The following is a 15,393-nucleotide window of genomic DNA, read 5'->3' on the forward strand; positions in this document are numbered from 1 at the left end:
GTTGAGAACGGATTATTGACCTATTAAAAAACTTTTATACTAATACTTTTAAGTAAGCTGGTACTTTTTTCCAAAAGTTTTGAGACTCTATTTTGAAGAACAGTTAAAACAATGTTCATTATTAAACACTTCACATTCAAATTATTAGGAATCCCAAAATAAATTATGATGTATTATCTTGAGCTTTCAAAAAATTCAGATCACTTAAATCAATCATAGTTCCTTCTCTGGCCAGCCAAAAAGTATATATAGTAGAGTACCTATAGAGGTAATCGGATGGAACGATCAGCGGGCCATGGGCATGCGACACATGGCCGTCTTATCATTAGTAACGTCACTCGCCTGACGTTTAACCTGCACAGAGAACTCAAAACTCAATTTCACACGCCCAAACATAATACCCCAAAACTGTGACAAGCCATCAAATGCGACATTCATTAGTCACACGGAAATGGTGACACGATGGGAGGTTTTTAGATTAATTGTATGGCATATTGAACTTTGGCCAGCCGCCACTCGAGTAACGAAAAAACTATATAAATTAGACAGTAGGAAATTCCCTAAAGGGCCGCATCTTCAAAGAGCTGGGTGTGTATGTCTAAAATTTAATAACGCCATATATATTCCATATCTTCTGGCACAGCTCCTATGAGAGGACCCATAAATAAGAACAAATTGGCATGCAATTCGCCTTAGAGCAGCGACCAAGTAGAACATAAATTTCTCATCACTTGCATAAAAATTTCACAAAAACAACGCCCAAGAACAAACAGATGTGTCGCCGACGGATTGGGGGTCGGGGGATATGGCTATGATATGGTACTATATGGGGCGAGAGGTATTGGTGCATTTAGAGTGGGAGGGGAGCAAATCTTACGGAGAGGAATTCGTACGCCCGGGAAAAACTTGCTGATAAGTCCCAGAGTATATATGAACTTTAGATAAGGTAGTTCCGTTTGAGACAATGCGGACTTTATATAGTTTTTCTAATATTTTATATTAGATTTTTTCATTATTTAGATTCCGGTCTTCACTCAGTTTATTAATAACATAATTATAAGCTATACATATTTATATTTACTTATACCTATCTTACTTGTATTATTCCTTTGTTCATTTTGTATATTTTATTTATGAAACAGTTTTACTGACCAAGGTTATTTTTAGATTTGTATTACAATTTACCAGTTGCTAGGCAGAAAATTCAACAACCTTCAAGCGCAATGGCTCTTTTATCAAAAAGTTTATGCAGCTAATAAAAATACTGAGATATTTATTCGAGCAAATGAAAAATAAAGAATCAAAAGATCAAGATACCCATAAAAATGCCTAATTATTTGCTTGGCTTTTTATCTATCCCCCTAAATTATTGCACATGACAGTGTAAATCCATTCTGAATCGATCGATGGCCTGCAAATTCTATAAAATATATACTATATATATATATTTTTAAACCGAAATCGATATTCCATGAGCTGGAGATTCATTCGCCTTGTCAATCGTCGAGGGGAAAACTTATCAGAGTATGGAAAACCCATTTTGAGGGTCGATGGACGCGCAATGATAACAAAGAAAAGTCGCTGGGAAATCAAAGAAGAGGAAAATGGAAGATACGATTTTATGGCTTCCTTTGTGGATCTTTCTATCTCTTTCCTTGGACCCCGATCGTCTAGCACTCCTCCTTCTCCTTCTTCCTGAAACATTACTCCATAAACTCTCTCCAATTTTGAAATCGAAATTTTCGGGGTCTGCAATCTTCTCAGATTGTCTTCCTTCCTTTTCTACTGAAGTTTTTTCACGTCTTACTAATCTCACAGATTTAATCTTTTATACAATCGTTCTACTGATAACGTTTTTTATATAGAAATTTTTTGTGTATATCATTTTTTAAATTATATGTTGATAATATTTATGGATTTGTATTCCATTTATGTGTTTTTTTAGGTATATATCTTGGATATCTTAATCAATTTCAGGATTTTGCCTGCTACAAATGTATATATATTTTTGGATTTACAACTCCAACTTTTCCGCAGCCCCCACTCTGCATTTTCCCCTCTTTTCACAGCAATTTCCCCATTTTTCAACGCATTTTCCAGCCTTTTTTTCCTTGCTGCTCTTTCGTTGGCTTATCTCAATTAAAACAACGGCACATTTTGTTTAGAAAGAGACGGGACACTTAACAAAAAACGTTCGCCCAAGAGAGATGGAGATAAAGTGCTATATAGCATAAACAAAATGGTAAATGGAAAATCGTTTTTCCCCCGCAGCATTTCCATTTCCCAATTGTCTTCGTCCATTTTGAAATGAAATTCCGTTTTTTTTGTTAATTTACGTTTTTGGGTTTAAGTTTTCTTTTAATTTTCCTTGTTTTTATTACTTGAAACTGTTTCAGTTTTTATATATAGCGAGATATGTGTATTTTGTATTTACATAGAAAAAACAAAGTAACTAAAATGTTAAGAAAAAAAAGGTACATTAAAATTACATTACAATTAACATCAAATATGGTTTTGTTTCACACGAATCGATAAAGTTAAGAACTATACTACAAAAAAAAACGATATTTATTTTGGTAATTTTTTTGTAGAAATACTTGTAATACTTGTTGCTTTTATATTTGGCTGCTAATACTTGACTCCTGCACTGACCAAATAATAGAATTCTAAAATCAAGAATGAAATCTCTCAAAGGAGAGTTTTTATTCCAAGCATGTTTCCTTAATACGTATATGATCCGATCTGAATTTGAAGTTAAGGAATATATTCTTTACTAAACAACAATTTTTGACTAAATATTTTCTAAGTGTTAAAAAATATTAATTATTTGCATGGTAAAATAAAAGATATTTTGTGATATTAAAACAATTAACATATATGACTTGTTTCGGACATGTATTCTGTATTATTAAACGACTTTTGATCTCAGCATCAGAACTTTATATATCTAACTTTTAAATATTTTAAGAATTTATCTTTATGTTTTGGCTGTTGCAGGAATATTATTGATTTTAAATTGATGTAGTACTCTTAATTAAGTTTAAAAAAAAATTTTTTTTTAATGTTTTAAAAAATCTTTAGTTTTAAAGATAAGATTTTCCTTAAAATATTTTAAATTTAAAATAATTTTTAAGATAAGCTTTAAGTAACAAAGGGTACTTTGTTTTGTGGATAATGAACAAAGTACCTCGATATCCGGATACAAATTCTTGATTTTAGAAATATATTTTGGCTTCAGAAAGTTTTGGCAGGAATATTTTGTGCTTTTAAATATTGACGAAGTAATCTTAGCGTAGAGTATTAAATAATTTTTACAGGCAAGTTTAAGGTTATTTCTTAGAATATTTAAGTTGATATCGCTAGGGGACTTATGAACCCGATTTCTAGCGTTTATAGATCCACCCCAGATCATCTTTAGCGTGGCACCAGGTCTATATAGCTATTGGGCCGCATCATTTGGTGGTGGGCCGCAGAACCGTAGAAACTTGGATAGGTGGCGCCCATGCCGTAGGCCGCAGCGGCCGCGTGACGCGACACCTTCAGTTTGTCGTAGGCGCTGGCATATGGGCCGTGGGCGTGGCTGTGGGCGTGTCCGTGGGCATGGGCGTGGCCATGGTGATAGTGGGCGGCGGCGGCAGCAGCCGCATTATGATGGTAAATGGCGCCAAAGTTGCTCTGTTCCTGGGCATAGGGTTGCCCAATGCTCGAGTAAATATTGGCGGCGGCCATCACTTGTGTTGCTCCCGTGCCTGCTGATGTTGCTCCTGTGCCGGCTGCCGTTGCCGATGCACTTGCTCCCGCCGCAGTTGCTGGCGGAGATGCGGAACTGGTCGAGTGGGGGGTAAGGGGATGCGGCTGGGGCTGTGCCTGATAGGCATGGTGATAGCTTCCGTATTGGGTCTGGTTTTGGCTCTGTTGGAGCAGCGATTGCTGCTGGTTGGCCTGATGTTGCTGGTGGAGATGTGTCTGCTGGGGCTGGTGTTGCTGCTGCTGGTGTTGCTGTTGCTGCTGCTGCTGCTGTTGCAGTTGCTGTTCCATCTGGTAGCCCAGCAGATCGGGCGAGTTGCCGGAGGTGGAGCTGCTGGAGGGCGTGGCCGGCAGTTGCAGGACTCCCTGTTGCTGCTGTTGCTGCTGCTCCACGCCCAAGTCACTGCAACTCAGGCTGAAGTTGCTAGTTGCCGCAGTTCGCTCCTTGAGTTGCTGCTGCTGTTGCTGCTGCTGCTGCTGCAGTTGCTGTTGCTGCTGCTGTTGCTTCATGCGAGCCTGACTTTCGTGGCTCATGGAGGACATGCTGCTGCCACCGCCAGTGGTTCTGTAAATGCAAAGAAATTGAATTTTAAAATAATATTAAAAAAATATATTTATTAAAAAAATATTATTATTTACTAGATGAAATGTTTTTAAGGCATTATTTATTTTGCAATACCCATCTACATGTCAAAAATCGTGTCTATTGCTTTTTAAAGTACTGAATAATAAAATCTAGAAGGAGTTGCATCGTCAATAGTGTTACTTTCCACCACTAGGTGGTGTTCTACAGAAGAAAGGGTATTTGATATTCAAGGATCTCGCCTTTCTTCATGTTTAATATAAAACATATATAAGGTTTTTGCTATAAATGTTATACCTAATCATATATATCTTATAAAAAATTAGATTAGATTATTGGAAATCAAAAGCTCAACAAATTTGTAGGAAAAAAAGAGTATTTTACCACCAAATCTACCAACTTTTCTAATCTGAAACTTGAAAAGCCAATTATAAAACTAAGTGAAAAAGAATGTTTCAGAAAAAATATTATAAATATTTGTTTTCAAAATTGTATAGAACCAGACCTAAAAGCCCCAGCCAAACATTCGGCAAATGCTTGAAAGTTTGTAACAAAGACTCAAAATTATTTGAAGTATTCCCTGTAATAAACAACTCTAAGCATAGTCGTAAACAAAATTGAGAATCGCGGACTGCTGATTTGTTTACACTATGCTACGAGCTCGAGGCCTGCAGTTCGACAAATATGAAAAGCCCCCGAAAAATGTTTATGCCGCCGGCGCATCTGTCAGCCGTCCCATCAGCATCATCATCAGTCCCATTCCCGCTCGACATCTTCGGCTTCTGTTCCACATTCTGAAGTTCTTTTGTTTTTGAGTTATTGTTTCGGTTTTTCAAGATTTTTCGATATTTTCCGGGAATGTCTCTGCCCGTCGACCGAATGTCTAGTTCCACTTGGATTTTTGGGATTTCAAGTTATTTTGTGTTCTAGGGAATGGGTAACCCAAAAAGTTTGGATGGCAGCTGAAGTGTTAGAACTGTATGGTAAAAAAGTAGGCCAATTTTTAAATCACTTATTGTTCTTAGAACTTTGTTATATTAAATGTCATATAATAATATTTTAAAGATGGTTTCAAAATAGCATTACTTAAAGTTATCTATGATTTTTAGTGGATGTTGTTATAAAAAAAATGCTTATAGATATATTTTGGCTGGAATTTACCACAAAAACCAAAGTAATATATGCATTGATTCATATAGAACATATTAAAACACATGTTTTCGGGTCTTGTTTCACAATTATAGACAATGGCAACTTTTTGGACGTAAAATTCCTTTGAAACATTTTCTCTGACAAATGATTTACCATTAAAATTTGCACAAAAATATAGTCGGCTGTGTGCAAATTGATTTCATTTTCATAGAGAATATACTATATTTCAGACAACAAATGTTGAGCAATTTGTTTCGCAATCAAAACAGAAATAGGCTAAGAATATGTCAGAAAATATTAACTAAGAATTTCAATGTATTCCACTTACACATCATTGGTGCCATCATCCCGAAAGCCTTTGGCGAATGGATTGCTGGAGATCTTCAGCTGTGTCACCTGAAAGAGAATCACAAGAAAATCGGAAAATATTTTTATTGGACTGGAAAAGCATGGGAAGAATGTCGAAAATCAAAAAAAATAAATTAAATACCCAACAAATTAGAGAGAAATGTTTACAACTGGAATTCCACTGGCAGCGGCAAGACGGGGAAATGATTTGCAATAAATTTGAGGGCGGGTGGAAAAAGTGTTAACACCCACATTGAGCACATAAATAATTTAAATACTTTGCGAGCATGTCTACGCTGTATTTATAGCCAATGTACCCGAACCCCCGGCCCCGAATTCCCCGTTCCACTAGCAAGAATTATGAATTATACCCGAGACAAATATGAGAAAGCGCATAGAAACACCTCGAGTTGCCTCGGTTCGTCGTCCAACTTGAGTACAAAAACTTGAGATAAGATATAGGGGCTCTGGGGTCCTCGACGTTCGGGTTACTTTTAAAGCTGATATCAAACCCCCATTTCAAGGGCTTGTCAGTAGTGCAAAAATAAGTGGAAAATCATGTTTGGTTTGTCCTAGGCAACGGTCAGCATATAAGTATTTATATCATATCGCATTCCACACCTGATTTTCACCCTTTTATGATGCACTTTCCTAGAAAAATGCATTCCTATTAATTTACAAAATGCTATTAAAGAACTCATTTATTGTAAGTAGCAGGCGCAACTTTCTAAAGTTTTTTTTTTGTAAAACGCAGTATAAGTACGAAGCTTGTAAAGAAGTATAGAAAATATTTTTAAAGAAAAAATGTCATGAACAGTCTCCAAATTTTTATATATTTTACAAATTTACTTTTTATAGTTTTATTGATAGGAACTTTAAAATTCTTCACCCTTTTGACCTAAAATAAAATATTTTTAGCTAAAACTCATATTTAAATGTTATATTTACATTAAAAATGGAAAACCCAAAAAACCCAGTTAAAAATGTTACCATTTTTTTCTTTATAAAATCTTAAAACATGGATTAGAGTATCTTCTAGGTCGATGCTTAAATCGTCTGTATAGGCATACGTTTTTGTTATATATAATCAAATATATTTGTGCTGCTTTTGTGCCTCGCAATGGATGGGGTCGCGGCACCGGGTTCCGAGCTTTGGCCGCTGTTTGTTATAAATTATGGGAAAAACATAAACAATAAGGCCGAAATGGCACAAAATGGTCGCGGCCTCTTGTTCGGTATGCCAAGGGAAAATAAAGAGGGTAAAAAATGCGGTGGGGAATTGCATTGGGCAATTAGTGAGGCGGGAATTCGCGTTAAATATAAACGCATTTAACAAAAAAATGTTGTAAACACTTGTTTTTAAGCAGAGAAATTACCAAAAGACTTAAGAAACATTAACAATTTGCGTACAAATCAATTTCTAACGTTGCAAGAGAATATCATTTCAAAGAACGTTTTTATAGGTTTCATTTGCATTAGTTATTTTTTAAATTAAAATAAAATAAATATTTTTTAATAATAATAATTACCCGCTGATTCTGGTAGGCAGTCACGGCCGTGAAGCTCGTCTCTGGAAAGATGAAAGTGCGGAAGTGACGGGAGTGATCGTTCTCATCCAAGGACGCATTCTTCGGTGGCAAGTACACCAAATGGAATCGTGGTTGATAGCGATGCATTGAGTTCAGAATGATCTGTAAAATAAATAATACAAAATGTGAAATCCAGGCATTAAAGGCACACTCAAAATCAATTTGAATAATGAAAACAAGGGAAAGCAAACAAACAGCACTTGGATAGTAAATAAACAAATGATGTGTCAAAAAAGGCTTATCCATGACAAAAAGGAATAATTATTTGGATATTTAAATTTAAAACTTGGAAAACTAAATATTTAACTGATATTTTGGTTACTTACATGACCATTTTCGTCCAGCTGGTTATTGGTGAGCTTCAGCTTGTCGAAGGACACGATCTGCTTCATCCAATTGGAACCGGCGGCAGGTGAGTCTGGATGCACATGGATCCTGGGCGGGGAAATGGGATCCGCCTTGCCAGCCACCACCCAGCAGGAGCTAAAGTATAATAAATACATATTTATTTATTTTATTTCAAAAGAAAAATTATCTAAGAAAGGTAAAATATCTTTAACATTTTTAAATATTAAATTTTTCTACAGTTTATATTTTGATTTCAGCTAAAAATGATTAAACTTCGTTAAATATCTCATACATTTCAAAATACTACATTTTTTATAGTTTATATTTTGTTTTCAGGTTAAAATGGTATAATACCACACACAACTTTAAATATTACATTTTTAAAATATAAAAAAAGGTAATTAATTTACTAAGAACATTCATTTTCATTTCCGATAACCCATAAATGACTTATTAGCAAAATTATTTCAAAATGGTACATTTTTAAATATAAAATTTCTTAAGGATCTAAAGAATTCACTCACTTGTGGAAGGCGTAGCGATAACGCTTGTCATCCACGGGCACGAAATCGAGCATGCAGATGTAGGTGGCGTGGGGATCAAGGCCGCCGATCCTCACCTGGAAGGTGGGAAACATCCGACGGCCCGTCTTGGTGATGATCATCTCGGTGCCCTGGGCGTGGAACTGATCCCACAGCGCCTTCGTCTCCAGCACCACGATGGCCTGGGCGAGCGATGGATGCACTGGCTCCGATTCCTGGATTACAAAAAAATGTATCAAAAATATTATCAGCCAATATAATAATTATATAATATATAAAATAAATATATATTTAGATAGATAAGGTTTTAAAATGTCAAGATGAGACATTATTGGACTCAAAAACAAGGGCTACTCCCTTGGATTTAATGGATTTTTAAAAATTCTAGAATATTTCCCTCAACTTACCCCTTTGCTGATGTTATTACTGTTGGCTTTCACTGTATTATTGTCCGCACTGTTGTCTTTTTTGTGTTGGCCCTTGAACTTCTTGGATCCCGCAGATGCACTTCCTCCGCCCGCTGCCGTCGATGTGGATGCCGTGCCGGCGGATGTTGCTGCCGTCGAGGCTTCACTGTTGCCGCCGGCATAATCGGATGGCAGGAGGGACGAGGACTGCTCCTGGCAACTGGGATTGGAGATGGGATTGCCGCTGGAGAGGCTGCTGCTGCTGCTGTTCGCGGTGCCAGTGCTGCCCGTACTGTGCGTCTCGATGTCCGCCAACTTGGCATCGATCTGCTCCAGCGGCTTGTACGAACGATCCTTGCCAGCTGTTTGGATGCAGGCTGAAATTAGGGGACACACTTGGGTCAACTCTGGCGACAACCATCAATAGGAACTTAACTAATAGACGTCACAAAAAAAAAACCAAAATAACGAGAATAGTAATAACAATAATTGTAATAATGATAGTAATATTATTTTATTTATGCATAATTCATTAAGAAATCGAATATTTGTCTGTATATAAAACACATGTATCGGCTTAAAAAAACTTTGTATGTCACGATAAAAAATTAACTTTAGCACAAAATAAGGATAAGATGGCTGCAAAATGTGAAATTAATTTTGTGTGATAAAGTTAGAAAATAAGAAACAAAATGGACAAAATGTACTGATGAAATTAATCGATAATACATTTTATAGAGGTTTACCAAGATGTATTTTCATGGGATCACAATTATAGTACACGTTGTACTTTAGGTGTTACGTATAGAAATATTAAGAGTACTTAAAAATTTAAAATCATAAAGCATTCAAATTGAAAGCTTTTGAGTTAGTTTGTCTTTCAAGTTCCTAAATCGTTAGCCTTCAGACGTGTTAATAAATTAAAAAGCAGTAGGGCAAATCGAATCTTTAATACAGATTTTACGAAGTAAAATGTTTTTTAAAATACAAGAGAGAACGCTATATAATAAGCGTGCCACATCAGGAAAATAAACTTACGCTGCGCAGGAATCCCTAGAATCAGTATGCTTCATTCCAACATTTTAGCATTACAGTTTCCGGACACGGAATTTACACTGCACAAAATGTATTAAAAAACAGCGAAGTTTTTGATGCAAGATCATTTAATAGATAACTATGTGATATAGACGATCGATCAAACGCGAACACAAAGTTGGTCTGGCTGCACATGTATTATAATGATTGGGAAAAATTGTAATCGTTAGCTAAGCTCGACTTGTCTTATCATAAAGCTCAAAAATGTTTATACTTTATAGAGTCCAAAAGATTCACTTGTGTTCACCGCCTAAGAAAATTCTGACACAAATTTTAAATAATATGATTTCGTATTAATAATAGCACTAGTCGTTTTTCCTTTATCGTTATAATATCCAAGTTATTTCAAACAAATGATATAAATTTCGAATACTTAAATAATTCTATGCAGTTTCCCGAAAATAAATAAAATATCACCCTGAGTGAGAATTTAGTTAACTCATTTGTGTGCCGAACCAAAATGGCCCGAGCGAATAAATAAATAAAGAGCTCAATTCAACCTACTTTTCCAGATTCTTGACAAATGGGCGGAAAATATGCACCTATAAATCAAACACATCCCGCAGATATATTGTGAACCAAGTGAATGGGTTTATATATAGATGCTGGGATTTGCTAATTTCATATTTAATGTGATTTATGCGATTTAAAGTGGAAGTCAGGGAAACTCGGAGGCGCCACGCAGGCGCAGAGTTCCGAGTCCCGATTAAAGAGCCCCTTAGTACACAACTTAATATCTCTCCTCCGCGAACTATGTATAATGAAACGACTTTCGAGTTTCGGGCAAATGGGACAACATGTCCAATTATAAAAAGGCGTCAGAGCAGCGGCTGCTGATTGAGTTGCCCGCTCTAAATTTAGGATCTCCCCTTTTGGGGGATGCCGCTGCCGGATTTTCAAGCGGATTTTCTGCAATTAATTGTCACCATCTCCCGTCGGAGTTGCGGGAATTGCCATTGCCAATGACCCATGACAGGTCGCCTTTTTATCGGCTACATGAGACGCTCTGTTTTTTTCGGCATTTTCCGCTGCACGAATGAATTCTAAAATCAATTAACGTTTGGCACAACAAATCGTTTTTCTGTCACACCATCACAACATCAAACAACAACAAAAACGGAGAAATGCCACTTGAGAAACGAGAGTCAAGAGTTGAGAAACGAGAAACGAGAATCGAGAATCTCGGATCCGGGAATTCGGAGCTAATTGCTGGGGTTTTCTGGTCTTCTTGTTATTTCTGCCGACGCTGCCATGGTCCGTGTATTTTGCTAATTACTGTATCGGAAACGGATTTTCTTTCAGTTTTTTGGGTCACTTGTAGACCAAACAAATGGTATGAAATTTATTTAGCCACTTCTTGAATTCCTTAGGAATATTTGCCATTTAATCATTCTTTGTCTCTTGTTATATGTGTTTTTTCTTTGACAAATACATTAAAATATTTGGAGCAATGAAAATACGCAATACGCAAAAATAAAAATCAAAACTATATTTTTGAACCTTTTATGTAGTTTATAAATATGTAAATTCTTATTTAAAGATTTTTAAAATGTCAGAAATATAAAGGTGTTTATATGAAAAATAATATTAAATATATAAAAATGAAAACTTAAACGACCGGTTTCTCTTTCTTATAGCAGACACACTTTTTGTTTAACATCAGTATGAGAACACGGTTATAATTAGAGATTTGAAAAAACATAATGAGCACTAGAAGGGTAGAGTACACTTCATAACCTTTTATACATTTTTATTGTATAAAACTATATGAATTTAAGATTTGACCAAAAGTTTTCTGATAACATAATAATGTCAAATAAAAATTGAAAATCACTAGGCAAACATTTAAATATTATTATTTCTTATTCCTCATCTAATAAGTTTCCCAGGTTAACCTTAGGTTTGATTTACTAAAATAAAAACACCAATATAAACTTTGTTTAACAGATCAATTTAAGAAACTTTAATTTAAACTACAATTGGTAAAGCCAAAATAGGAAAGTAAAGTTAGAAATTAGAAAGAGAAAATTGGGTAAATAGTAACAAAAAATTCAACATAAAAACTCAAAAGCCCTAATAAGAATGCAAATATTTTATATACTTTTAAAAATATATTACTGCTACTTAAACAATGCATATAAATTTTTTAGATTTTACTAAAACTTAAGCAAATTCAAAGCATTTTCCTAACTTAAGTTTTGAAGTACGCACAATATTATAAGGATATTCCTATCTTATCCTAAGTGGTCATACTTTATACATGTTAATGTTTTTTAATATATCAACATTTTTTTAGTAAATACCAACTTATAACATTTTGATTCTTTCATAAAGTTTATGAAGTTTTCCAGATCTACTCAAACATACTATGCATATCAACTAAATTTGAAAGAAATGCTCTAAAACTAATGATATTATAAGGACTAAGGTAAGTAGGTCTATTTTATAAATATCTATTTTCGTTTATTGTTTATAAATATAAAAATAATGTTCTTAGTAAATACAAGTATGAAAATTTCCTTATATAAAGTGTCGGATGTTTTTCCTTTTTAAAAAATCAATTAAATTTGATAGGAAACCTCCGAAAAAGCTACTCAGAATGAAGGATCCCCTCCAGCCGAAGGACGGCGGACTCACCTTCGATCTGCTTCATGGGACTGAGGCCGCCGGTCATGTAGGGCGAGGTCCAGTAGTCGTTGGCATAGCAGTTGTAGTCCGGCAGGCTGGTGTCCAGGAACTGCATCGAGGTGGTCATCATGGCGCTGGCGCACTCCGTGGGCCCCATCAAGTGCGTCATCGCGGATCGGAACGGCTGGATTTATATGTGGGGTATATGTGTATGGCTGGGGCTCACAGTAAAAAAAAGGAAATCGCACTGAATTCTTGGCCCATTTATTCCGATTTGATTTGTTTTGCGCTGCGGTGTTTTGATCTCAAACGTTTTTCGCGCAGTTGTCAAATTTGATTATTGCACCCACACAATCTCACTCACTCACTCACTGTGCACTGCAAAAAAAAACGCTCTATCCTCGATGGATGGGTGTGAAAAATCACCGCAACCTTTAGCAGTTGTCAATCAGAAACGAGAGATCGAGATCGAAATCGAATTCGATAGAGGAAAATCAATTTCTTTTTTTTTCTTGGCTCGAATGTTTTTATGGCCCGATCGCGTTGACTGGCGAAAATTTGCTCCTCTATTTTTTTTGTTTTTGGCTGATTGATTGACTTGAACTTCTTTTATTTGTTTTCTTTTTCTATTTCGCCTGGCAGAAAGCGTTGAGTTGTCTCAATTGCCACCTTCTTCCGGCCAAGTGCGAACTGATTATCCGTATATGTATGCCGCGTCCACCGCACTGATTTGATCTGATCTGATCTGATCCGATCTCTGATCACGCACACATCCGTTCCGTAAAGCGCTGGTCCGCCGAATGAGAGTTCCCGTTTCGTTTCGTTTCGGGGCAGCCGCACCGTACCACTGCCTCTCGAGATCTTGGGCACATCATCTGCATCTCCCCATTTCCGTCCGCCAATCGCCGCCAGCAGCATCCAAATTTAGACTCGGTCCCCGAACCGATCGATCCACCAATGGCTGAGCCGTCTCCTCCTTCGCTGGGACTGGGTCGACATATGTTGGCTCTTCTGAGATCGTATAGTACTTTAAGATATAGCCAAGTAATATGCCGGGTGGAATCGAGCGTAGGGTGCGAGTTAGGCATTTACCAGATGTGCATACAGTGAGGCTACAGTTTTGGAAGACCTTAAAATCAGATCCTTAGGGCGTTTCGAGTAGAAGATTTGAATTTCATTATGGAAAAAATTTCAAGATTTGTTATATACGTAGGTTGCAATCCTATTAGGTATTTGTCCTTATAAACTTATAAGTAGGTTATTCGGACTTATAAAGTGGAAACACAAGCACATTTTTTTATTTTATTAAGCTATTGACATTTACTACAAGGCTTAGTATTACCTTTAATCAAAAAAACTATGAAACAATATGTTATATCCACAAAAATGTATGGATATAGTTATATTTTAAGGCTAAGAAAATTAAAATATAAACGAAAAAAATTTAACAGAGTGGTTAGATCTGTGTATTTATAAAAACTTTTTAAAAACTCGTCTTTAAATAAGGTACCCTAGAGGTATGTTTTTTTTTATAATATTGAACTTACACATCGTATTTAAGGAGTCTTAATACTTAGACAGAGTCTCAAAACGCATTTTTCCTAGCAAACAAAATTAATAGTTTATAAACTTGAAGAATATTACTAGTAAAAATACAATATTTTGAATTTGGGGTGGACTTCAATATGAACAGGGCAATTTAAAAATCATCATCACATATTTTAGTTCATATAAAAATATTTGTCTACGAAAACAGGATAGAGACTTCTCATAAAACACATTTTTATATTCTAAAAATTTAAGCAACTTTTATGTTGGCTTTTATTTTTAAAGTCAATTATTTTGGGTGATTTCCTTATAGGTAAGGATCACTGTAGCCCCTACTCGCAGCTCCTTTCCCTGATCTCAGTTTTTTCAATAGCTCTCTCTTTCTCTCGCTATTGGTGGGGCGTGGCCTTTGGCCGTGGGGCAGGAGGCGGAGGTCGAGGGGGTGGTGATCCCCGCACTTGGACTTTGTTTACTTCTTGCAGGGGGCGGTGGGCAGTGGGCGTGCCCGCCGAGTGGGTGGCTGACCTGAGTCATGCGCCCCATTTGGAAAACGCTTTTAATTGGACTGCGGCCACACGGCGGTGCTCATGGTTTCCGTGGTTGCCGTGGTTGCCGTGGTGCTCATGCTGCAGTGCAGCCGATGGTGGTGCTGCCAGTGGCCATAAATACAAATTGCGCCATAACCTCGACACTAAATAAACCGTAAAAAGGAAAACGGAATTTTAAGACAGTGGAAAGGCACACGGAGAAAAATTTAATAAAATATGAATTCATAAATTCCCAATTACGTTTGTAAATATTTGAAGTCATTGCGTTTTTTGTCCAATTTGGTAAAAATTGGAAGAAGTTGGTAGAATTTAAAAACTAATATCATCGCAAAAAAATCGATCTATATTGAATTTCAATAAAGTTTGAATATTTTTAACTAAACATTTTAATTTTGAATAAAAATAAGTTCCCATATTTTAAAATATGATTTAATAATAATTTTATAACTATAACTAAAAAATAGTATTTCCTTAAGAACTGTCTAATTATTTTCCAAAAAATAAATATTTTTACGGACACCACCGTACAAAACATTAAAATTTGAATTTTTTAAATATTTTTATATATTTATTTTTAGTTATTTGGTATGCTAAAAAGAAAAGTAACTGAAGGATAATGTAATAGGTGCTAAGATTACATTAAGTACATTAAATGCATGTTTATCAATCAACCATAACACAGCAATTAAAGGGCTATTTTCTATACTTCATTAAATATAGAGCTTTTCTTTGATCATAAAAATATCGAATGATTTTTTCTGAGATTTTATTTCTCCTTAGATATAATTTCCCTCAGTGCAGGTGTACGAGAAACGCGGAAAACTGGGGCCCAATAAGAGAGAGCAGGAGAGAAGATGT

The 15,393-nt window shown here is 35.8% G+C and overlaps 1 protein-coding gene across 1 annotated transcript; it reads right to left on the reverse strand.

Moving 5' to 3' along the window:
• Positions 1-3,118: 3,118 nt before the first annotated feature.
• On the reverse strand, positions 3,119-13,425 carry org-1 (T-box transcription factor 1). Its single transcript, XM_036821274.3, has 7 exons — positions 12,449-13,425; positions 8,717-9,093; positions 8,292-8,524; positions 7,746-7,902; positions 7,360-7,521; positions 5,811-5,878; positions 3,119-4,312 (listed from the first exon to the last, which is right to left on the reverse strand). The coding sequence occupies exons 1-7, from the start codon at positions 12,606-12,608 to the stop codon at positions 3,415-3,417; spliced, it is 2,055 nt and encodes a 684-aa protein (XP_036677169.2). The 5' UTR covers positions 12,609-13,425; the 3' UTR covers positions 3,119-3,414.
• Positions 13,426-15,393: the final 1,968 nt, after the last annotated feature.

Source organism: Drosophila suzukii, chromosome X (assembly GCF_043229965.1).
Source record: "Drosophila suzukii chromosome X, CBGP_Dsuzu_IsoJpt1.0, whole genome shotgun sequence".
Lineage (NCBI taxonomy): Eukaryota > Metazoa > Arthropoda > Insecta > Diptera > Drosophilidae > Drosophila > Drosophila suzukii.